This window comes from Nomascus leucogenys, chromosome 22a (genome assembly GCF_006542625.1).
Source record: "Nomascus leucogenys isolate Asia chromosome 22a, Asia_NLE_v1, whole genome shotgun sequence".
NCBI classification, from domain to species: Eukaryota; Metazoa; Chordata; class Mammalia; order Primates; family Hylobatidae; genus Nomascus; species Nomascus leucogenys.
The window spans coordinates 17,284,828-17,307,621 of record NC_044402.1 but is presented as its reverse complement, the minus strand read 5'-3'; the positions used below and the strand labels follow the sequence as shown (position 1 = coordinate 17,307,621).

Below are 22,794 nucleotides of genomic sequence, written 5' to 3'. Positions count from 1 at the left end.
AGCCTGGGCGACAGAGTGAGACTCCATCTCAAAAAAAAAAAAAAATAGTGCCCAGAATTTGAAGACACTGCATTTTTGCAGCCTTGAAATTTACTTTGTCTCTGGTTATTCTTCATTGTCAGGACTAGGTTTAGGCAAACTGGGTCCTTTGAACCCTGTGTTCAGTCTAGCAGAGACTCATTGTCTAGATGGACTGAACTTAAACTTTTAAAGTACTATAAATTCACAAGGATTGCCAACAGAATTCTCTGTCAACAAACTCCAACAACATGTCCATAGTTGCCCAGCCTGGGGCAAAAATAAAACACAAAACCCAAGGATGCAGAGCTTCAGCACATGGGCGGCCCTCCCACACTGATAGCTATCTTGGCGCTCTTGCCGCAGCACCCAGTGTGGAGGCGAACACTGCCCACTGTAGTAGCCGGCTCTACTAACAAAACAAACTACAAAAGCATGTACCTGCCAAAGTGCTTGACCCAGGCAGCCACACCATCAGTTCTAATAGTCTAACCTTCTCTTTCTTCTTGGCATTGTTCTTATAAATGCAGTTTACCCTGAGACCAGCTATCCTCAACTTGGCATACAAGAGAAAACCATGTAACTGTTGGCTGTGGTTTCCAAACTTTTTGGTCAGTTACTGTGTTGATGGGTGCTGCTAAATAACTGAGAAGAAATCACTAGATCGCTTCTCGGCCTTTTGGCTAAGATCAAGTGTGAGATGAAATCACTAGAATCTGTGCGCCAAAGAGGACAAAATAAAACTTAAAAAGGCTGAGCCAGGCGTGGTGGCGCCTGCCTGTGTAGTCCCAGCGACTGGGGAGCCTGAGGCAGGAGGATCCCTTGAATCCAGGAGTTCATGGCCGTAGTGCACTATGATCACATCTGTGAATTCCCACCATTTCCACCTGGGAAACTGGGATACTAGGACCTGGTGTCTTTAAAAAAAAGAAAAAAGGCTGCCAGCCCAAGTAAAATCAATATTATTTACTGACACTGTGCTAAGGACTGTACGTGATTATCTCGTGGAATGTGAACACCGAACCCATAAGGGAGGGCCAGTTATTATCCTGATTTTGCAGATAAGGAAAGTGATACGTAGGTTCAGTAAGTTGCTCCTGGTCACACGGCAAACAAGTAGTAGAACTGGCATTTGAACCAGCAGGTCTGTCAGATTCCTGAGTGTATGTGTCTAACAATCATGTGTCCAACTTGCTCCCCAACCCCAACTAATCTGTAAGCTCCGTGGAGGCAAGATGTGGTATCCCTGGTGCCTTTGCTGAGCAAATGAATGGCTAACAAGTGAGGACTAAAGTGATGCTTATTACTAAGCATTTACAGCTGAGCTTGTATTTCTACGCCTCGTCTGAATTTTGCTTTGTAAGTTTCCTTTCTTATATGATGAAAGGGAGTTAAGATTTTGACAAACAAAAAAATGCCATTGATAGCTTATGCACTAATAGATAGTTCAAGGAATAGATTCCTTCCTGTAATCCCAGGTACTTAGGAGGCTGAGATGTGAGGATTGCTTGAGGACAGGGGTTTAAGACCAGCCTGGGCAACATAGCAAGACCCCATCTCTAAAAAACTAAAAAAAAAAAATTAGCCAGGCGTAGTGGCACACGCTTATAATCCTGGCTACTTCAGAAGCTGAGGGCTGAGGCCAGTCGATCCCTTAAGCCCAGGAGTCTGAGGTTACAGTGAGCTATGATCACACTACTGCACTCCAGCCTGGAAGACAGAGCAAGACCCTGTCTCTTTAAAAAAAAAAAAAAAAAAAAAAGTGTTAGATGGTGGAAATACCTAGCAAATGTTTATAGTAAGGGTAAGGAAGAATAAATGCTCTCCTCCCAGCCTACACTTGGGTAGACCAGGGCTGCATCCAAGCTGCTTACAGGTCACTGACTTGGCTCTGAGATGCCTGCTTCTACTGTTCACCCTCCTACCAAACCCAGCCTTGGGTGTAGCTTCCTGGCATTGTGGGCAGGGAGAGGAACAAAGCCAGCAGAGACCATCTCAGGTAACTGGGAAGGAATACTGATGGAGGGAGAGGCCCTAGCGTCACTCCAGCCCCATGACATTTGTGGTTGTCTTTTTTTTTTGGAGACAGAGTCTTGCTCTGTTGCCCAGGCTGGAATGCAGTGGTGCGATCCTGGCTCACTGCAACCTCCACCTCCCAGGCTCAAGCGATTCTCCTGCCTCAGCCTTCAGAGCAGCTGGGATTATAGGCACCCGACACCACGCCCAGCTAAGTTTTACATTTTTAGTAGAGATGGGGTTTCACCATGTTGGCCAGGCTAGTCTTGAACTCCTGGCCTCAGATAATCCACCTGCCTCAACCTCTCAAAGTGCTGGGATTACAGGCATGAGCCACCGCGACCGGCCGACATGTGTGGTTTTCTAGGGTGACACTGACCTTTATCCACATAAGAACCCACTCAGAAAAAGCTGCTGCCTCTCCTCAGCTCTACCAGGGGTCCAAGTCCCCATACCCAGAGGTCCCATTGTTTGGCCTTGTGGCTGCTCCTCCTCTCCCCTCCTACCTCTTCCTGCCCTGCTCCTTCACATGGATCCATGGGAACTACTGTGTCCTCTCTACACTTCTGGGGCTCAGGGGACTGGAATGGGATAGGGGCTGCTCTATCTTCTTCCAGACTTCCTATAGTCTCTTCAAGCCCTGCAGTAGGCCAAGAAGAAGACGGGGTAAACCCTTTCCCTTTCCAGGCAGGGCCTACTCTAGTCAGTCTCTTGATTACAAAAGTCTCCAGAACCAAGGTGGACACCGGGTGCTATGTTCACCAACACCCCTGAGCTGCAGGGAGCACTCACCAGCCATCTCACTGTGCTCAGTGAGCGGCCTGCTGTGGTCTGAAATACAAGTTTCCCTTCTGGAGAAAGTCTCTTGAACCCTCTATCACTTGGCTTTGCAGGTTCAAGGATACCATCCTCCCTTTCCCTCACAGAAAAGGGCAGGGGAGCCACCTACACCAAGGGGCCTCTCACGACTCCCCAACTCTCCCGGCATTTTCCTTATATAAATCAGGGAGGGTGATTACAGCATGACCAGTTCTGGGGCTTAGAGTGAGAGACAGTGGGTTTGAAGCAGATTTCTGACCTAACTGGTTGACATTATTATGTAATTTAATTCCCAATTCAACCCTAAAGGAATATTAAGTGTAAAAGTCTCAATATCCTCACTTTATAATTTTAAAAAGACAGATTGTTATCCATCTAACATTTTTAAAGTTTGGATAACAATCATTCTGTTATCTAAGGCACTTTGTCAGGGGGTGGAGGGGGATGGCTGTTGGATTATGCCATTGTATAAATACTAAAATATAGTTATCTGGGTCAAGATTAGATGAGTCACATAAGGCCATCCCAAGCACCAATAAACTATAGATCAGGACTGGGGGTGAAGGGGACACCCTGGGACTACAGTTCCCCTTTCTGTGCAAGTCGAGTCTATCTCCTGGGCCCCCAGTCACCGCAGCCCAAACCAGATGTCCAGAAGCCACTGTCCAGTTCCAGGCCAGAGGCAGTTTTGTTAAATGCCTATCATGCTTTACTTTACCCATCTGGCCCATGACAACAAGTCTACCAATACTTCAGAATCATAATATTGGAACATGACTAAACAGTCTATATTGAGAGCCTTTAAAACATGGCTATAACAATTAAAGTTCTTTTCATTTTATTATCAAGCACATTTTAAAAGCTAATATTAAAAGCTTCATTTACTTTATGTGGGAAACACTCACGATGAAATATATTAGTTCCCTACAGAATGAATCATAAGTAATTACATAGGAATAGCTCATGGAAATCGACTGCCACAATCTATTGGATATATAGAGATTGAAAACAAACTTTGGAAAACAGCCCTTTAAACATAACTATTCCATTTTAAAAAGAATCAGGTGTTCCTTATTTAGGTATAATATATGCAACTGATGACATTAATGTAGTTTTGTTCACACTTGCCAATAAATAGCAATATTCCAAAAACTAGAGCTGAATTTCTAAGACTCAATTATTTACCATAATCAATCATTTGTTGCTTTTCCCTCTTCCCTCTTTTACTTATTACAAGTTGTTAATTTGCAAAAAAAAAAAAAAAAAAAAAAAAAAAAAAAAACAGGCACTAACCACCCACCAATATGGATGCCTCATGGAAAGGGATTATGTTTTATGGTTTATTCAAAATGTAGATTCTCCACTATTTTCCAGAGAAGAAATGAACTGAGGTAATAATGGCTCAATATTATGAACACTTAACTTATTAAAGTCTTTGAAATGAAAATGCTGTGGTCCAACAGACTGCATTATCTACTGCTTGAATCTTAGAACTTACTTCTGCATAGAAATCATGCCACATATGGCTGGATAACCACGCCAGCCCTAGGGAACCCCAAAGGCAAGTAGCACTACTGAATATCACCACCAGGGGGAACACTTTCATATGCAAATACACCCAGGCCCCTAGCGGAAACCGCTTCCCATATTTACAAAGAAAGAAGGTTCCTCCTCCCTGTCAGTGCTTACGAAAATCCCATCACCAGACCAGTTGTGGGGACTCGGATGCAAACATGGTGCAGGGGAAGGCAAAGAAGAGATAGGGACTGGGCCATACATGCAAACCACTGGGCAGCTCCCCGTCCGGGTGGGCATCCCTGCATGTTATCTTTACACTGCTGCTCCTGCCCAGAGTTTCTCTCACACCCTGCAAAACAGAAGGCACTTCCACAGCCTTCCTCCCTCCTTCCTGGTGCTAAGGGACAAAATGCTCTTGTTAGACTTTGCCTCCACCCCATGCCTCATTTACAATCTGTAATAAAAGGAAAAGACAAAGGAGCAAAAGTGCTCTTCTCCCCTGTGACTCCCATCACTGCCACACTCCAGCTCCCGTCGTTCACTAAGCCCTTACGCACCTGGCACCTTGCCACACAGGGGACACGAAGATGAGGAAGAGGAGACCCTACCCTCATGGAGCTTCATCAAACAAGAGAGACAGATCAAATCCATATGAAAAGAGCAGGCAGGAACTACTCTAACAGGCTAGCACAGCGGCTAAGAGCACAGGCTCGAGTCTTGCTACTCCACTTACTAGCTGTGTGGCAGGGCAAGACATTTCACTTCTCTAAGTCTCCATACCTTCATCAATAATGGGATAGTAATAATTGTGCCCAACAGGGTTACTGTAAGGATTAAAGAAAATAAAAGCTCTCAGTATAATGCTTGACACAGAGCAAGCATTTACTGAATTATTGTTATGAATTATTCGGGTCATTGTTATAAAAGAGGTAGAAAAAACAACTTTCAGAATGGTATCGAGGTCTAAGCAAACTGATGCTTGGTGGTGTCTACGGGGGCTGTATTTTAAGCTCAATCTTGAAGAATGACTAAGAGTCTGTCAGAGAAGGGAAGGAAGGACATTTTAGCAAAGGCCTGGGCTGGGGGCATTCACATGATAAGGAAAGACGCCTTCCTGGAGTCAGACTGCAAGGCCAACTGGGCTGGGGCAGCTAACTCCAGAGAAGGACTTCAGGATTCTGCCCTTAATCCTGTACCCAGGACGGGGTGGGTGAGAGGCACATGCTCAGATTTGTTCCTGACATGTAACTTCAAGAGCAGTGCTACATATTTTGCTTATCTATCCAGAAGACTGACTGCATACAGATGAGATAGGGCATGGGGGGCCAAGTGGGAGGCAGCTCCAGGAGGCACCTCCAGAAATGGACCAGGGACAAGAGGACAGCTTAAAGAAAGGTTGTGGGAATTGAGTGAAACATTTCAGGTCTCAGCTTAGATGTCACTTGGCTGGGTAGCCTTTCCTATCTTGGCAGTTCTGGGTGAGGTACCATTTTCCTAAGGGATCTTACAGCACCAAGACATCTCAAATCAGAGCTCTTAACACTTGTATCTATAGATTAGTTGAACAAATTCATTAAGGCTGACAGTGAGCCAGGCCCTTGCTTGGCACGGGGAATATAGCACTGAAGGCAGGGAAGAGTGTCTGTCCTCAAGCACTGCTCTAGAGCTTACCTGCTGGCAGGGGAAACAAGCAAACAAACAAATATAGAAATTCACGTGGTGCTAAGTGCTATAAAGAACAAAACAAAGTTAAAGGGTAGAGACAAATCGTAGTGGAAGGGGGGTACCATAGGACAATCAGGGACAGCCTCTGAAGAGGGTCATATCTGACCAGACAGCAGGCTGCAATGAGGGAGCAAGGCACGTGGAGACCTGGGAAAAGAGCAAGGACAGCGTCCCCTAGGGTGAGGCACATCTGCAGCCTAGCCAGGATACCACTGTGGCTGCAACAGAGCAAACAGGGAGGAGGATAAAAGACATAAGGTTGGAACCAGGCAAGGACCACACTGTGTATGGCCTCGTACTTTTATCAGAAGTAAAATGGGACCAGGCATGGTGGCTCACACCTGTCCAGCACTTTGGGAGGCCGGGGCGGGAGGATCCCTCAAGTCCGTAAGTTTGAGACCCGTCTGGGTAATATAAGGAGATCCCGCCTCTATAAAAAACATCAAAAAATTAACCAGGTACACACCTGTAGTACCAGCTACTCAGGAGGCTGAGGTGGGAGGATCACCTGAGCCCAGGGAGGTTGAGAGGCTGCTGTGAGCCATGATCATGCCACTGTACTCAGCCTGGGTGACAGAGCTGTCTCAAAAACAAACTAAAAAAATTACTTAAAAAAAGAAGTGGAATGCCAAAGGAGGGTTAAGAAGAGTGAAAGGATCTGGGCAGGGTGCGGTGGCTCACGCCTGTAATCCCAGTACTTTGGGAGGCCGAGGCGGGTGGATCACGAGGTCAGGAGATCGAGACCATCCTGGCCAACATGGTGAAACCCCATCTCTACTAAAAATACAAAAAATTAGCCGGGCGTGGTGGTGTGTGCCTGTAGTCCCAGCTACTCAAGAGGCTGAGGCAGGAGAATCACTTGAACCCAGGAGGCAGAGGTTGCAGTGAGCCAAGATCGTGCCACTGGATTCCAGCCTGGGCGACAGAGCAAGAATCTATCTCCAAAAAAAAAAAAAAAAAGAGTGTCAGGATCTGATTCAGGTTAAACTAAGATCATTCTGGCTGACATATGGAAAATAAGCTACAGGCAGCGAAGGCACAGAAACAGGAAAGTCAGAAGGCTACCTCAATATTCTGATGAGAAGCAGTGGCAGCTAGCACTAAGCTGTTAGCACAAGTGGTAAACATGGTCAGGTTTCATACCACATCCAATTCATCAGCAAGTTCTGCCAGCTCTATCTTCAGAATATACAGGCAGTAGTATATATTCACCACAACTTTCAGAGTGGTTTTGAGGACTAAGCAAACTAAATGCTTGTGGTGGGATGCAGGAGTCAAGAGCTCAAGGAGGTTCGGGCATGGTGGCTTACGCCTGTAATCCCAGCACTTTGGGATGCCAAGGCAGGCAGATCACCTGAGGTCGGAAGTTCAAGACCAGCCTGACAACATGGAGAAACCCTGTCTCTACTAAAAATACGAAATTAGTGGGGTGTGGTGGCGCATGCCTGTAATCCCAGCTACTTGGGAGGCTGAGGCAGGAGAATCACTTCAACCGGGAGCTCAGGGCGAGGACAGGCCAGGAGAAGCCCCCTAGAGGAACGGATTTGGAGAAAAGGCCTCAGGACCAAACCAGCAAAGGTGACTGAGAAGAAACAGCCTAGAAAGAAGAAGCCGAGCAGGGGGTGGTGTCCTGGCAGCTGAAGAAGAGCAGGATTCCAGAAGGATGGAAGGAGCTGTCGGAGGATCAGTACTGTGGAGCGGTCAAGTGAGAGAACTTGTAAAATGATCACTGCACGAAAGTCACCTGACCACAACAAGCAGCGTCAGTAATGTGGAGGCTTAGGGAAAACAGGATGGAAGGAACGAAACAAACAAGCATACACAACTCTCTTGAGGAAACCTGCTATTAAGGAAAGCAGAGATATGGTGCAGAGGCTGGAGGGGAATATAGATGAAGGACAATATTTCACATGTGCAATATCACCGTGTGCTTTACTGATCTAGCAGACAGTGAGGAACCCATGTGGGCTAAGAAAAATGCACACCAGGAAGGAGGGGGAAAAATTCTTCAGATGGCTGGAAAAGCTGAATAATCTTTAATGACTCAAAATGCTGACCAGAGGATTGATTGAAACAAATAAAGGATATTATTCCCTTTTTACCTTTCGAGAATTAGAATGGTTCTCGTAACTAGTTGAAATAAATCTTAGAGGCATACAATGTAGTTATTAGAAGTTGGTCCAAAGCTAAAATGAGGAAAACAGCTATAGGATCAATAGATGTCAACTGATAAAATGTCTTTCTGGAAGATACAGTATAGTCAAGATTACAATTTCTAAATTCATTATTTTTGATAATTTCCATGAGCAGGACATACTTACAGGTTACACTGGTTTAGTCTGTAAAACTTGTGTCGTGCAACACAAAGTCTCCAAATGTATTTTGCTGTTTCCATGTCTTCCTAGCAAACAAAATAGGAATAAAGCAATATGAAAGCACACATACAACTTGATACGTTTAATGCAGAGTTTGTCTAAAGACATAATGGGTGACATCATATGACAAAGTCACTTTCAGAACACTGTAAGCCTTTCATTTTCCAACACTGTGCCCATGGTATGAATACCACAAGTAGGATTTAATTTATGAAGACAAAACAATCTGTTCTAACAGTGTGATTCTCATATTAAACAGTTTCAAAATGACACAGGAATCTAAAAACTATCAAAATACCAACTTTCATTCTTGCCAAATATACTCAAAGACATTTTTAAACAAAAATATTACTCAGTAACTCAATATTGCCTTTGTCAAGAGAGCAAAAGCAAGTAACTGTTAAATAACATTTCTTCAGAGCTATTCATTTATCAATGAAATTTAAGATATCAGTGCTTACTTTCTCCCCCACTTAATCCCTGAAGTTTAATTTAAAGATTATCATGATCAGATAGTAGTTATCCAAAGACTCATTCATTCTGCATTTACTGAGCAGCCATTTTTTGCCAACTGCCATTTTGCAAAATACTATATGATAAAACTGCATGTTTTATACAATTAGGAAATACTATAATTTTAATGCTGCCCTGCCTCCAAACACATACAGGCACGCAGAAGTAGAACTTGTTAACTTTTAGGAATAACATTCCATGCAGACCCCTAATGTTTACTCACAGTTTGAAATTGGATGGTCTCCTCTTTATTTGCCAGCTCTAATGCAAAAAAGGACTTGTTGTGGGACATGTTGGCAATGTCATGCCACCTAAAGAACAGCAAATAGAGAATTGGCAACGTGAGTGCCCATGGGGGAAACAAGTAGATAGAATACACAAGTTTTCCTTAAGCCTGATGTGTAAGTTAGTATTTGGTAACATTTTTGAGAAAAACGAAAAACACGAGACCAGCCTGGCCAACATGGTGAAACCCTGTCTCTCTTAAAAATACAAAAACTAGGCCGGGCGTGGTGGCTCATGCCTGTAATCTCAGCACTTTGGGAGGCCAAGGTGGACAGATCACGAGGTCAAGAGATCGAGACTATCCTGGCTAACACAGTGAAACCCCGTCTCTACTAAAAATACAAAAAAAAAAAAATTCGCCAGGCAGGTAGCAGGCACCTGTAGGCCCAGCTACTCGGGAGGCTGAGGCGGGAGAATGGTGTGAACCTGGGAGGCAGAGCTTGCAGTGAGCCGAGATCGCACCACTGCACTCCAACCTGGGCGACAGAGCGAGACTCCATCTCAAAAAAACAAACAAAAAAAAAATCAAAAACAAAAACTAGGCCGGGCATAGTGGCTCACGCCTGTAATCCCAGCACTTTGGGAGGCTGAGGCAGGTGGATCACCTGAAGTCAGGAGTTTCAGACTCCTGGCCAACATGGTGAAACCCTGTCTCTACTAAGAATACAAAAAAATTAGCTGGGCATGGTGGTGGGCACCTGCAATCCCAGCTACTTGGGAGGCTGAGACAGGAGAATTGCTTGAACCCAGGAGGCGGAGGTTGCAGTGAGCTGAGACAGCACCATTGCACTCCAGCGTGGGAAACAAAAATGAAACTCTGTCTAAAAAAAAAAAAATTACAAAAACTAGGCCAGGCGAGGTGGCAGGCACCTGTAATCCCAGCTACTTGGGAGGCTGAGGCAGAAGAATCATCTGAACCCAGGAGGCAGAGGTTGCAGTGAACCAAGATTGCACCACTGCATGCCAGCCTGGGCAACAGAACGAGACTCTGTCTCAAAAAAAACAAAACAGAAAAAAAAAAAACAAAAAACAGTGGTTTTAATCAGCTAGCGTGAATGTTCTAATTGAAGTGACAGCAGCTAGTTGAAAAAGTAAACTCGTGTATAATAAATGAGGGAAAAGAGAATTTAAAAGATGTAAAATGCATCATTCTCATGTGTCAGATTTACTTGATGGAAGATTCCTGTCTTAGCTGATTGCCAATGCCCCACTTATTCATTCAACAAAATAAAAGACACCTATTATAACAATGCCAGAAATTGCAGTAGGTCCTAGGGACACTAAGATCAGTGAGGTACAGTGCTTCCCTCAAATGAGCACAGTTGGAGGGGAAAGGTGGAAGAAAGAACACAGAAGCAAACAAGAACTTTTAAGTGCTGCAGGTATTAAAATAAGGCACAAAAGTGGGGGAGGTGTGCTCTGAAAAGCTTCAGGGTGAAGATAAATTTGAAATGCCAGGAACTCAAAGAGTCAACTATTCTGGAAGTGATCACTAGGATTCAAAATCTTATACTTTCTAATTTTATCATATTAGCTTTTATATGTTAATATTTGATTTTATTACACAATCATAGAATTTTATAAAAAGAAAAAATTATGGAAGAAAAAATTTTATCCTTCTCCATTAATTTATTTTAAATGTATTAAAATAAAATCAACTTAGTAGTGATTCGGTGTTTGTTAAATCTAAAGATTATTAGCATCACATTAAGGCAACTGTGAAAATTCCTATCCAGTGATAAAGGAAGCCTGGCAGATGCCTCAAGTTTCCATGTGACACTTTGGGCACCATCAGAGCCCTGTTCTTCAGGTGAAGCCATGGATCCATTTTCCTCTCCTCTCCCTGACCCCCAACTCAGCATGTTGGGAAGGGTTAATGTAAGTGGCTTGGGGACGAGAGAGCAACTGCCAAAGGGGAGCTACCCAGCCCAGGGCAGTGCATTCTAGGAATGGGGTTCTGCTCCCCAAGTGATGCGTACTCTCTGAGGTCATAATCACCATGGAGAATTCATGGTTCAAGAGGCAGTAAAGCAAAGGAAGTGAGGGAGGAGATGTCAGTGTAGAGAAAAAGCTCTTCAAAGGCAAAACTAGTTCTCAAGAAGAAATGGTAGGAGTGGTTTAGAAAGCTTGAGTAGTGCGTGTGTTGTGGGGTGGGCAGTGAGTAGGGAGTGGAGAGAATAAAAGCTGTTTAATACAGCGATTAAGAGCCCACGCATAAAGTGGAGGATCCACGTTCTAGTCCTAGTTATGCCAGTTAATAACTGGGTGACCATGGACAAATCACAACTTTTCTAAGCCTCAATTATCACATGTGCAAAGTGGTGGTAATACCTACTGCTGAGAGTGTTATGAAGATTGCACTAAAAAAATTCACAAAAAATGCTCAGCATAGTTTATCTGACTCATGATAAGCACTCAACAAATGGTAGACAAAGGAACCAAAAAACAGAAGTGATAGAATACGTTTTCCTGCCTTATAAAAACAATATAAGCTTTTGGTTGGACATGAACTTTGGATTTTCCAGATTACAGATTTTAAGGAATTAAAGGCAGGGATTGTACAATATGGTCCAACTTACTATCTTTAAGATACAAATTAGAACACAAAATACTATAAAGGAAATTAAAATCACCTGTAGTTTCATTGTTCAGAGTCAGTTACTATTAGCACATCATTATATAACCTTTCCAACTTTCTTCACATTCCAAGATTTCCACAAATGAATAGTATCTTTTTTTATATCAGCAAAAAAACCAACATTATAAAAAATAATTGAAATTTGCTTAGATACTGGTATTTTAGGAATTTTGGTACAAAACTAGAGTCAAAACAAAGCTCTGTATTTTTCATAGGAAATAGCCCTACAGGCTGGGCACATGGGCTCACACCTGGAATCCCAGCACTCTGGGAGGTAGGCAGATAGCCTGAGCCCAAGAGTTTGAGACTAGCCTGGGCAACATGGTGAAACTGTCTCTACAAAAAATACAAAAATTAGCCAGGCGTGGTGGCATTAGCCTGTAGTCCTAGCTACTCAGGAAGCTGGGATGGGAGGATCACTTCAGCCTGGCAGGTCAAGGCTGCAGTGAGTGGTGACTGTACCATTGCACTCTAGCCTGGGCAAAAGAGTGATATCTTGCCTCACAATAAAGAAATTAACCAATAAATAGCCTTGGAAACCAGAGCTCAAATTAAACATTCATATCAAAACAAAGAACGGCCTCCATATGGCACAAAAAGGGTCACACATTTTTAAGTATTTTATAATAGGCCGTCATTATAGGCATTATATTCTGGACATTCAGTTTTGAAGAAAGTGGCTTATTGAAAAGGATTGTTGCATTCAGATGGTATTTTTTTCCTGGGAAGGGAATTATTTCCATTTTTTAATGAGACCTTGGTATAGACTTGTGAACAATTTAACTGCTGTAAGTACTAAAAAATGTATCACCAACAGGAGCCATAGAAAACATAAAAAAAGAGGAAAGAAAAATACCTAAATACCACAGGATGCCTTCCATTCTTGTGTTTCACAAAGATACCTTCAAGACACGCTCCAATGGATATGTCACTTCCTTGGCTATCCTAAAAGGAGAAAGCAGAAGAAACACCCAGGAAACAAATGCAGAGGAACTGCTGCTAGAGTTCCCTGGACCGGTTTCCCAGATGTAGAAAGTTCAGAAGACCTACAGAGTAAACTATTCAGGAAGACAAAAGTCTGAATGAGATCTATGATCTTATAGGTATGTAAAAAATTGAAAAAGTTTGGCCCTCCTTCGGAACTCTATTTCAAGACCATTTCAAAGTATGAACCACAAAATGGGAATGTGTTTTACCACAAATCTTTGGTCACCAGGACCTCAGCTTTTAAGTTTCCAGAGTTTTGCATGTCCTCAGCCTTTGCACATAAGGACATCCTTGGATTTCCCCATGATTTTCTCAAATTTGTGAGCCTAACTTTAAAGAGCCCCAGCCGCTGAGCCACACTTACCTTAGCAGGGTAGCTCTCTTCTCCATAGCCATCCATTCTCTCTACCTCCTGCATGTATAGCATTTCCGCATCAGGGGCTGTGAGCCCTCTGCAACCCAAAAGAAGCAAGATTGTTCACAAAGCAAGCTTAAAATGATTTAAAATAAAGCTTTTCTTAAAACCTATATGTCAATTTATCATAAGACATTATAAACATTTCAAGTTTCTAAGCATCTATAATTGGTTATATCAATCTATTGATATTTACTGAAAACCAGTATGTGCAAAGCACTGGACTGAATGCTGAGGGTATCACATGAGATCCTGCTCTCTATACTTAAGGCAGATGAGTGGGAAGGTGGGGGATAAAACAACTCCCTAAAAAATCTTCAGGTGAAATCTTGAACTTTTCTTAAACCACCAAGTAATCGCTTATTATCCCAAATATCAGGGCTGGGCATGGTGACTCATGCCTGTAACCGTAGCACCTTGGGAAGCCAAGGAGAAAGGACTACCTGAGGCCAGCAGTTTGAGACCAGCCTGGGCAACATAGTGAGACTTTGTCACTACAAAAAAAAAAAAAAAAAGTTTTAAATTAGCCAGGCATGGTGGTGCACATCTATAGTCCCAGCTGCTTGGAAGGCTGAGGTGGGAAGACTGCTTGAGCCCAGGAGTTCAAAGATACAGTGAGCTATGATCACTCCACTGCATGCTGGTCTGGGCAACAAAAAAACAAAAATAAAAACAACAAAATATCAGGCATTACTGAGAATTATGTGCTAAATGTCGAACGCAGGGAATAAGGGTATGAGGAGGCTACATGAAAACCCCTTTTCGCTCAGGTGAGTGCAGCACTACTAGGATGGGTAGGAAGGCAGTGTGGGTAAAGGAGGAGTGCCCAAGTGCATGCAGACTTGCATCTCCAGCCTCATCTTCCAATGCTCCCCCCTGTCCTCAAGGCACCCACACTGCAGCCATCCCGAACTCTGCATCTCTTCAGATAGAATATGTTCCCTAGCCCCTCTGGGCTTTTGCACATGAGAATCCCTCTTCTTGGTGCGCCTGTGACTCACTTGTGGACCTGGCCAATCCCTAATATCCTTCAAGACTCTGTCTATGCATCATTTCCTCCGGGTCACCTTCTGGGATTCCCCAATGCCCCAGCTCCGTGCAGTCCCAACACATTCCGCCCATACCCCTCTAACTGCACTCATTATCTTCTTATATGTATTATAGTTACTATAGTGGGTTGTCCTGCCAGCCCTCATATTGCAGGGCTGGGAATGCACTCTTAGAAGACAGGAAATTATTCTATTTATCTTCGTGCCATAGCATCCAGCACTCTTACTCTGCCTAATGCAGAATAAGAACACTAAGCTATCTTTTAAGGAAATGCACAAATGAATAAATGGAAGTGACAAAAGGCAGAGCAATGTGTGCCTGAGGGACCAATTGAGCTAGAAAAGAAATGGTTCATGTGGTTCTGCTGTCCAGCAGAAGGTAAAGCTGGGAAGGCAGGATTTAACCAACTTGTGGGAGGTCTTTTATCCCAGGGTAATGAACTTGGGCTAGTAGAAAGCATGAAAATACCCATGAGCACATGGAAGGAGAAGGAGAGAGGTAAGAGGAAAGTGATATTCTAGGGAGATTAATCTTTTGTGAGTCACTGTGTAGATTTCAGTGGAGACAGACTAGAGGCAAAAGTTTATTTCATTTGGAAGGGGATAAGCAATAGGTTCTAATAAAACTGATCTGCTTTCAATTCCCACCTCTACCACATGTAGAGGTAACTAAATCTTTTTTTTTTTTTTTTTTTTTGCTCTGTTGCCAGGCTGGAGTGCAGTGGCACGATCTCAGCTCACTGCAACCTCCGCCTCCCAGGTTCAAGCGAATCCCCTGCCTCAGCCTTCTGAGTAGCTGAGACTACCAGTGCATGCCACACCTGGCTAATTTTTTGTATTTTAGTGGAGACAGGGTTTCACCATGTTTGCCAGGATGGTCTCGATCTCCTGACCTCATGATCCGCCCACCTCAGCCTCCCAAAGTGCTGGGATTACAGGCATGAGCCACTGCTCCTGGCCAGAGATAACTAAATCTTTTTGGGCTTGGTTTCCCCATCTGGTAAGATGGAGATAATAATGTTTATCTTAATGAGTAGTTATAAGAATTTAATGATAGAGTACAGACAGTCCTCAACTTATGATGGTTCAACTGAATGACTTTCAACTTTACAATGGTACAAAGGTGATACAAATTCAGTAGGAACTGGACTTCGAGGACCCACACAACTATTCTGTTTTTCACTTTCAGTACAGTATTCAACATTATAAAATATATTACAGGCTTTGTGTTAGATGATTTTGCCCAACCGTATGCTAATGTAAGTGTTCTGAGAACAGGTAGGGTAGGCTAGGCTAAGCTATGATGTTCAGCAGGACTGGTGTATTAAATATATCTCGACTTAAGAGTATTTTCAACTTACTATGGGTTTATCAGGACTTAACCCCATCATAAGTCAAGGAGCATCTGTATGTGGAACTGTGTGGTAGTTGGTTTAGAATAAGACCTAGCATTATCTAGAAGAGTATTTTTTCTTACAGGCAACACAGAGATTCATCATGAAAGAACGTCAATATGTACAAGTATACAAAGGTATGCAGAAGCATAGTTCAGAGTGATAAGCACCATAGTTCTTAGCATAGCTCCCCAGGTGACAGACACAGCTTCCATAGGTATAGAGAGGGAAGTAACCCTGTACTTGCTAAGCTGTATCATAAAAGAAAACAAATCATCCTAATTTTACATTAACCTATACAGGATGAGGTTATCAAACAAACCTTTACTATATGCAGTAAAAAATGGGCACCCTTCAATGACTGGCTGCTTTCAACTTCCTCAGTGTCCTCACTGGTAAAACATGGATAATAAATGAGTAATATGGGTAAGTGCTTACTTAGAACAGCACATGGCACATAGTGAGTGCTATATAAATGTTGGATACTTGTAATAGCAGTGGCAGTAATGTTACAAATTTAGTTGGGCAAATAAATACTAATCCTGTAAATTAAATATTTAATTGAATATTTCAAATTCAAGCAGACATTGGTTCTATGCTATTTCCATGTCTTATTTCTTAGAGTTACCTGTATTTCTGATGTAGTAAGGCCACTTTTTGGGTTGCTTCTTCCAATACTTTTTCATCTTGTAACCATCCCTGAAGAAAACACATAGTGGTAAGTATGTGACAATTCACCCCAATTTCTTAGAAGGAATCATGGCCATTGACTGTTAATGACTCTCGTCACTATCAGGCAAAATTATGACTATTGTTACTATATGGGAGCTTTGCTTACATAGGTAATCATCTTTCTAAGGAATTAAGTGGCTTCTCACAAGAGCCAAAAAAAAAAAAAAAAAAAACTTGCCCCACCTTCTCAATTCATCCCAGGGAAAGTTTCAGCTGAGTTATTTCAAGTTGGTGACAGTAGTCAGCCAGTCCTGAGCCCAGCAAGATAAAAACATCTTGTGCGTTCTCTGGCTGGCTGTGTAGACGCTCAGAAGAGCATACCACACCTTCCTTAGTTGTTGCAATGCAGTTTCCATGTCCCTTCCATCAGTAATGACTTTATAAAAGTAGAAGGCAGTGTCTTTGTCATCTACTTTTTAAATTGCTGATGAGAAGCGACATTCATTCCTCAATATAATTTTGTAAGGTTTCAAACCTTCAGTTAAAAGCAAAACCTGTACATGCTTCCTGAGAAGCTGAAAATGAATCCTTCTTTTTAAACTCACATTCAAATAGAAAACAAATGTTTCCAGGCACAGTGCAGTGACTACAGACCCTTCAGTTTCTGTGGGTTCACAAGGACCAAGATGACTACGACAGGGAAAGCAGTCACACTTGAGATGTTTATAAGAGGGAATTTTTTTTTATAATCCTATTCCTGACAGTAAGTCTATCATACGGATTTCATTTCAGGGATTATTAAGGGTATAGGAATAAACTGTTTCTTTTAAAAGGCCCCGTGTCAAAAGAAGTCTTACCACAGGAAACAAGGCAAATTTCTGAAGAAAGTCCTGGGATTCATACTGATCAAAGTCACCAAAATCCGCTATATAGAATGACAAATATTCACATGTTAATTATATTTAAATTGCATTGCAAATTATGCACAACAAAATTCAATATGCAGTATATCTAGATGGTATGCTAATATTTCAGAAGTCAAATTTGTTATAGCTATAAAAAGTATCTTTTTAAAAATGTTAATTAGGTAGATATGAGTCTTGGCTTGGAAAAATGCCTATGAGTTAAATAAAAAAACAAGTTGCAAGCTGTATGTAATATGATCTCATTTTATAGTTAAAATGCAAACAAAACCTACCCTGTAATCATATATGCTTGCTTATGTACAGGAAAATGTCAAGGAGAAACCAAATCGTCAACAGTACTGATGACCTCTGGGGAATGGACTTAGACCACTTGAATATATTACAGCAAGATGTATTTGTTTTGAAATTTTTAATTTTTTTTAAAAAATTGACAATTCAGCAAAATGCTTATGAAAAAGTAATTCTTAAAGCCAAAAATGATACTTAAGGAAATCTAAAGTGCCTTGAAAAGGAATGTGGCTCCATGTGCATCAGGCATTTGTTTAAAAATGATACATGTCTCCATGCCTGCTTATAGCTGAAGGAGTTTTATTAATAATTATTCTGATTAAATTTCACTCCCAAGGCTAAATGCCAGTTATTGTTTGAAATAATGCCCCGTCAGAAATCTTCCCGGCAGGCACAGTGGCTCACACCTATAATCCCAGCACTTCAGTAAGCCAAGGAGAGAGGATAGCTTGAGAGCCAAAGAGTCTGAGACTAGCCTAGCAACATAGCAAGACCCTATCTCTACAAAAAATTTTAAAAATTAGCCAGGCATGGTAGTGCACACCTGTAGTCACAGCTACTTGGGAGGCTCAGGTGGGAGGATCACTTGAGCACAGTAGGTTGTGGCTGCAGTGCGCCACGATCACATCACTGCACTCGAGCCTGGGCAACAGAGTAAGACTCTCTCCAAAAAAAGAGAAAATACACACATACATATAAATACATGTATATCGGACATGTAAAAATGAACAAAACAATTCAAAAATGCTGGTGAAATGCAGAATCTTTATTTATATATGTACGTTTTAAAGATGAGGTCTTGCTATGTTGCCCAGGCTGGTCTCGAACTCCTGGACTCAAGCAATCCTCCCACATTGGCCTCCCAAAGTGCTGGGATTAGAGGCGTGAGACACTGCACCCAGCCATCTTTATCTATTACGATTGATGATATTACTGCATAATTCAGGACAACCATTTAAGAAACCAAACAAGTGGGAGTGGGGTGAGGGATAAAAGACTATACATGGGGTACAGGGTACACTGCTCAGGTGATGGGTACACCCAAATCTCAGAAATCACCACTAAAGAACTTATTCATGTAACCATGGCCAGCCACGGTGGCTCATATCTGTAATCCCAGCATTTTGGAAGGCTGAGGCAGGTGGATCACCTGAGGTCAGGAGTTTGAGACCAGCCTGGCCAACATGGTGAAATCCCATCTTTACTAAAGATACAAAAATTAGTTGGGTCTGTGGGGTGGCAGGTATCTGTAATCCCAGGTACTCAGGAGGCTGAGGCAGGAGAATTGCTTGAACCCAGGAGGCGGAGGTTGCAATGAGCCGAGATCGTGCCACTGCACTCCAGCCTGGTCCACAGAGCGAGACTCCATCTCAAAAAAAAAAGTACCTAAATAAATAAGAAGAACTTATTCATGTAAGCAAACACCACCTGTTCCCCAAAAACCTATTGAAATAAATAAAAAGAAACCAAACAAATGAAGTGTACTTAAACTGTAAGTGAATATAACCTCATCAAACTCACTGGTATATCTTTCTTCTTAAAATATGACCTATTAGCAGATAAAGTCTTTGAACTAGACGAATACATAGCATAGTATTAATAAATGTATATGTATATAGTCATGTGTCACTTAAGGGTGGGAATGTGTTGAGAAAGGCATCATTAGGAGATTTTGTCACTGTGCAAACATCAGAGTATACTTACACAAACCTAGGTTGTGTAGCCTACTCCACACCTAGGCTATATTGTATAACCTATTGCTCATAGAAGCCTATACAGCATGTTACTGTACTGAATACTGTAGGCAACTGTAACACAATGGTATTTGTGTATCTAAACACAGAAAAGGTACACTAAAAATACAGTGTTATAATTTTATGGGACCACTGTCCTATATGAGGTCTTTTGTTGAATGAAATGTCATTCGGCATATGATTGTACATATGTGTGTGTATACACACATATATACATACTTCTATTTATTGTGCTGTTTGCTCTGTTGACCTATAACATGATTAACTTCCAGAAGTCTCATATTTCATGGAGGTATTCCAAGTTCATTTTTTCCCAAAAGGAAGCCCCTTAGATAACAGAGTATTTCACTAATATATAAACACTACTAAAGATGTATATAGACAGTCAGTTAACTTAAAAATCCCTTGCTATTTTGTTGCAACACATTTTAATCTGATAGAACCATTTCATTATGAATTGATCTTATTTACCTTGAACAGCTAAGCCTGCTAGCTGAATTGCTTGTTCTAAGGTACAAGGAATACTTCCTTCCAAGATATCTTTCTTCAGTTGCAGATAATACTGATACCTATAAAAAAATGTCAGTTTTATAAGGTCAATGTCAATAGTATCTCACTGAGACACAATGCATTTAACCATAATTTGGTAGAGAAGCACAAACCAGTGAAATAAAACCTTAATCTCACACGGTTTGGTTTTGTTTTGGTTTTTTTAGACAGGGTCTCCCTTTGTTGCCCAGGGTCGAGTTCAGTGGCATGATCACTGCTCACTGTAGCCTCGACCTCCCTAAGCTTAGGTGATCCTCCCACCTCAGCCTCCTGAGTAGCTGGGACTACAGGTGCACACCACTATGCCTGACAAATTTTTCTATTTTTTATAGAGATGGGAGTTTCACCATGTTGCCCAGGCTGTTCTCAAACTCCTGGGCTCAAGCAATCCTAGTGCTTGGATTCAAAATGTTGGGACTACGGACATGAACCACCACAAAGAGCCCCTAGATGGTTTCAAACAAGGATGAGAAAGTCCTCAACCACATGACACTTACACATATACTTTAATCAATCCAATGAGTTACTAATCCCAGATTATAGTTATTTCAAAATTAAAACGATCCTATAAGACAATTAGTCATCTGCTTCATGCCCTGTAAAACAGTCCCTACAATTTCTTTTTAGTTGGAGAAATGGAAAGCCAGTGGCTAATCTTTACTTTAAAAACTCTGACTAGTAACTTAGTAATATAAGAGTTCTCTTACCTTGTTTGGTAGAAGTTCCCTAGCACTGGAAAGCCAGAGAAAAATGGTTTCTGATATTTTAGACCAGGCTGATACTAAAATGTTTCTGATGAAATCCCTCAAAACAGCTGTTAAGATGCTTTCTTAATATCTGGTAATGTGGGTTTACTTCTGTTTACCACCCTGTTTGTACTTTCAATATATAGGGCATCAGTTACCAGAACAAGGTTTAGAGTCAAGTAGACCTGAACTCTCCAAATTAGTATTCTGCACGAACTTGGGCAAGTCATAATCTGGTGAATTTAAATTCTATCACCAGTAAAATGAGGGTACCATCACCCCTTCACAGGACTGAACATACTCAAATAATAATATACGTGAAGGACTAAGAGCATAGCTGGCAAACAGCAGCTGTTATCAATCATGTACTTGAAGCCACTCACTTCTCCATTTTGATCAAGCTCTAGAGTGAAGATTTACTACTTCCTTTTATTTATTTGCTCAACAGGTAATTACTGGGGTCTATTATATGTTAAGCATTATTCTAGATGCTGGGGATACCGTACTAAATGGAAATCACAGACACTCTGCCAGTGCAGTCTATGGAGCCATCTGGAATCCAAACTGTCCTCCATATTTGGTGTCTGTGAAGTGCAGCCCAGTTACAGTTCATGTTTGAATTCTTCTGACAGCCCACCCCTTTAATCATTTCATATAAGTCTTTATCATCTTATTTCAGCCACAGACATGTAAACCTCTGTTCTTTATTACCAAAGAACCTGACCAAAACACCATCCATTCAAGTAAGAATAATTTGGATCCAGCTTTTCTCCTTCCACCTGCTAACAGCCAAACCCATGCATTTCCCTCCATAGCTAATGGGATGCTGGCAGTTCTGGGATCCAACAGAGAAAAACTTGAGATTTTCTATACGGCAGCTCCTTTCAGAAGCTTATCTGAGGGAGAGCGTGTTTAGGGAAGTCCATCTATTGAACATGCTATTCACAGATTCCATTCTAAATATTCTAGGCCTCTTCCTTAAATCAAAAACACTAGAAAGGGCTGGGTGTGGCGGCTCATGCCTGTAATCCCAGCACTTTGGGAGGCCAAGGCAGGCGGATCACTTGAGGTCAGGAGTTGGAGACCAGGCTGGCCAACATGGTGAAACCCCATCTCTACTAAAAATACAAAAATTAGCCAGGCGTGGTGGCACATGCCTGTAGTCCCAGCTACTTGGGAGGCTGAGGCAGGAGAATCACTTGAACCCAGGAAGCAGAGGTTGCAGTGAGCTGAGATGGTGCCATTGCACTCCAGCCTGGGCATCACAGAGAGACTCTGTCTCAAAACAAAAAACAAAAAAACATGAAAAAGCAACATACTTGGACCCAATTAATGTAGCCTTCCACAAAAATATTTTTGCCTCATACTGTTATGAGAATTGATTCTTCCATATTTGCTCTAACTTATTCATTTCTGGTTCAATGTCTTATATAAAAGTCACACCTGAAAGTTTCTGTTTGAATGATATACCAGGAAAATGTGTCATGCTTGCAAACAGGTATGCTTCTTTGTGTTACATAATGAATGATGGAACTCATATTTCTTCTTTTGCTTTGGCTGCCATTAAGCTCACAGCTAAAATCCAGGCATAGTCACACTCATTATTATCCCTCTTAATTGCTTTCTCCACTATTTAATAATAGTTACCTTTAAGTGATGAAGAGCTGGAGCTCAGAGATTAAGCAGCATGCTCAAATGCACAAAGCCAGACTGAGCTGGAGTTTGAATCCCCAAGTCTGAATGACCCAAAGGTCTTGTTCTTAACCACGACAAATCTACAGTTATAGATATTTCTAGTATTTTTATTCATTTAGTATTTTACATGACAGTCCACAAAACACAATGGTTGAGAGCAAGGACTCAGGAGCTAGCCTGCTTGAGTCCCAGTTCCAGTACATACTAGCAGTGTGACCTTGGGCAAGGTGTTCAACCCTTCTGTGTCTTGGTTTCTTCATCTACAAAATAGAGATAATAGCACCTACATCATAGGATTTGTTATGAGAATTAAATTAATAAAGTACTTGGGACAGTGTCTAATATACAGTAAAAAACATAAGTGGTTGTTATTATATGTTATTGTATTATCCCTCAAATCCTTTAATGGAAG

General features: G+C 41.8%; 1 protein-coding gene across 1 annotated transcript in view; it reads right to left on the bottom strand.

The window, feature by feature from the left end:
- PTPN21 (protein tyrosine phosphatase non-receptor type 21) overlaps positions 1-22,794 on the bottom strand; it is an 88,843-nt gene that overhangs the window by 22,259 nt on the left and 43,790 nt on the right. Inside the window, exons 4-10 of the mRNA XM_030802431.1 lie at positions 19,864-19,961; positions 17,282-17,349; positions 16,381-16,451; positions 13,259-13,346; positions 12,764-12,852; positions 9,208-9,295; positions 8,418-8,497 (exon numbers count right to left, since the gene is read on the bottom strand). Of these exons, the coding sequence (XP_030658291.1) occupies positions 8,418-8,497; positions 9,208-9,295; positions 12,764-12,852; positions 13,259-13,346; positions 16,381-16,451; positions 17,282-17,349; positions 19,864-19,961 (582 nt within the window). The remainder of the gene's footprint in view (positions 1-8,417; positions 8,498-9,207; positions 9,296-12,763; positions 12,853-13,258; positions 13,347-16,380; positions 16,452-17,281; positions 17,350-19,863; positions 19,962-22,794) is intronic.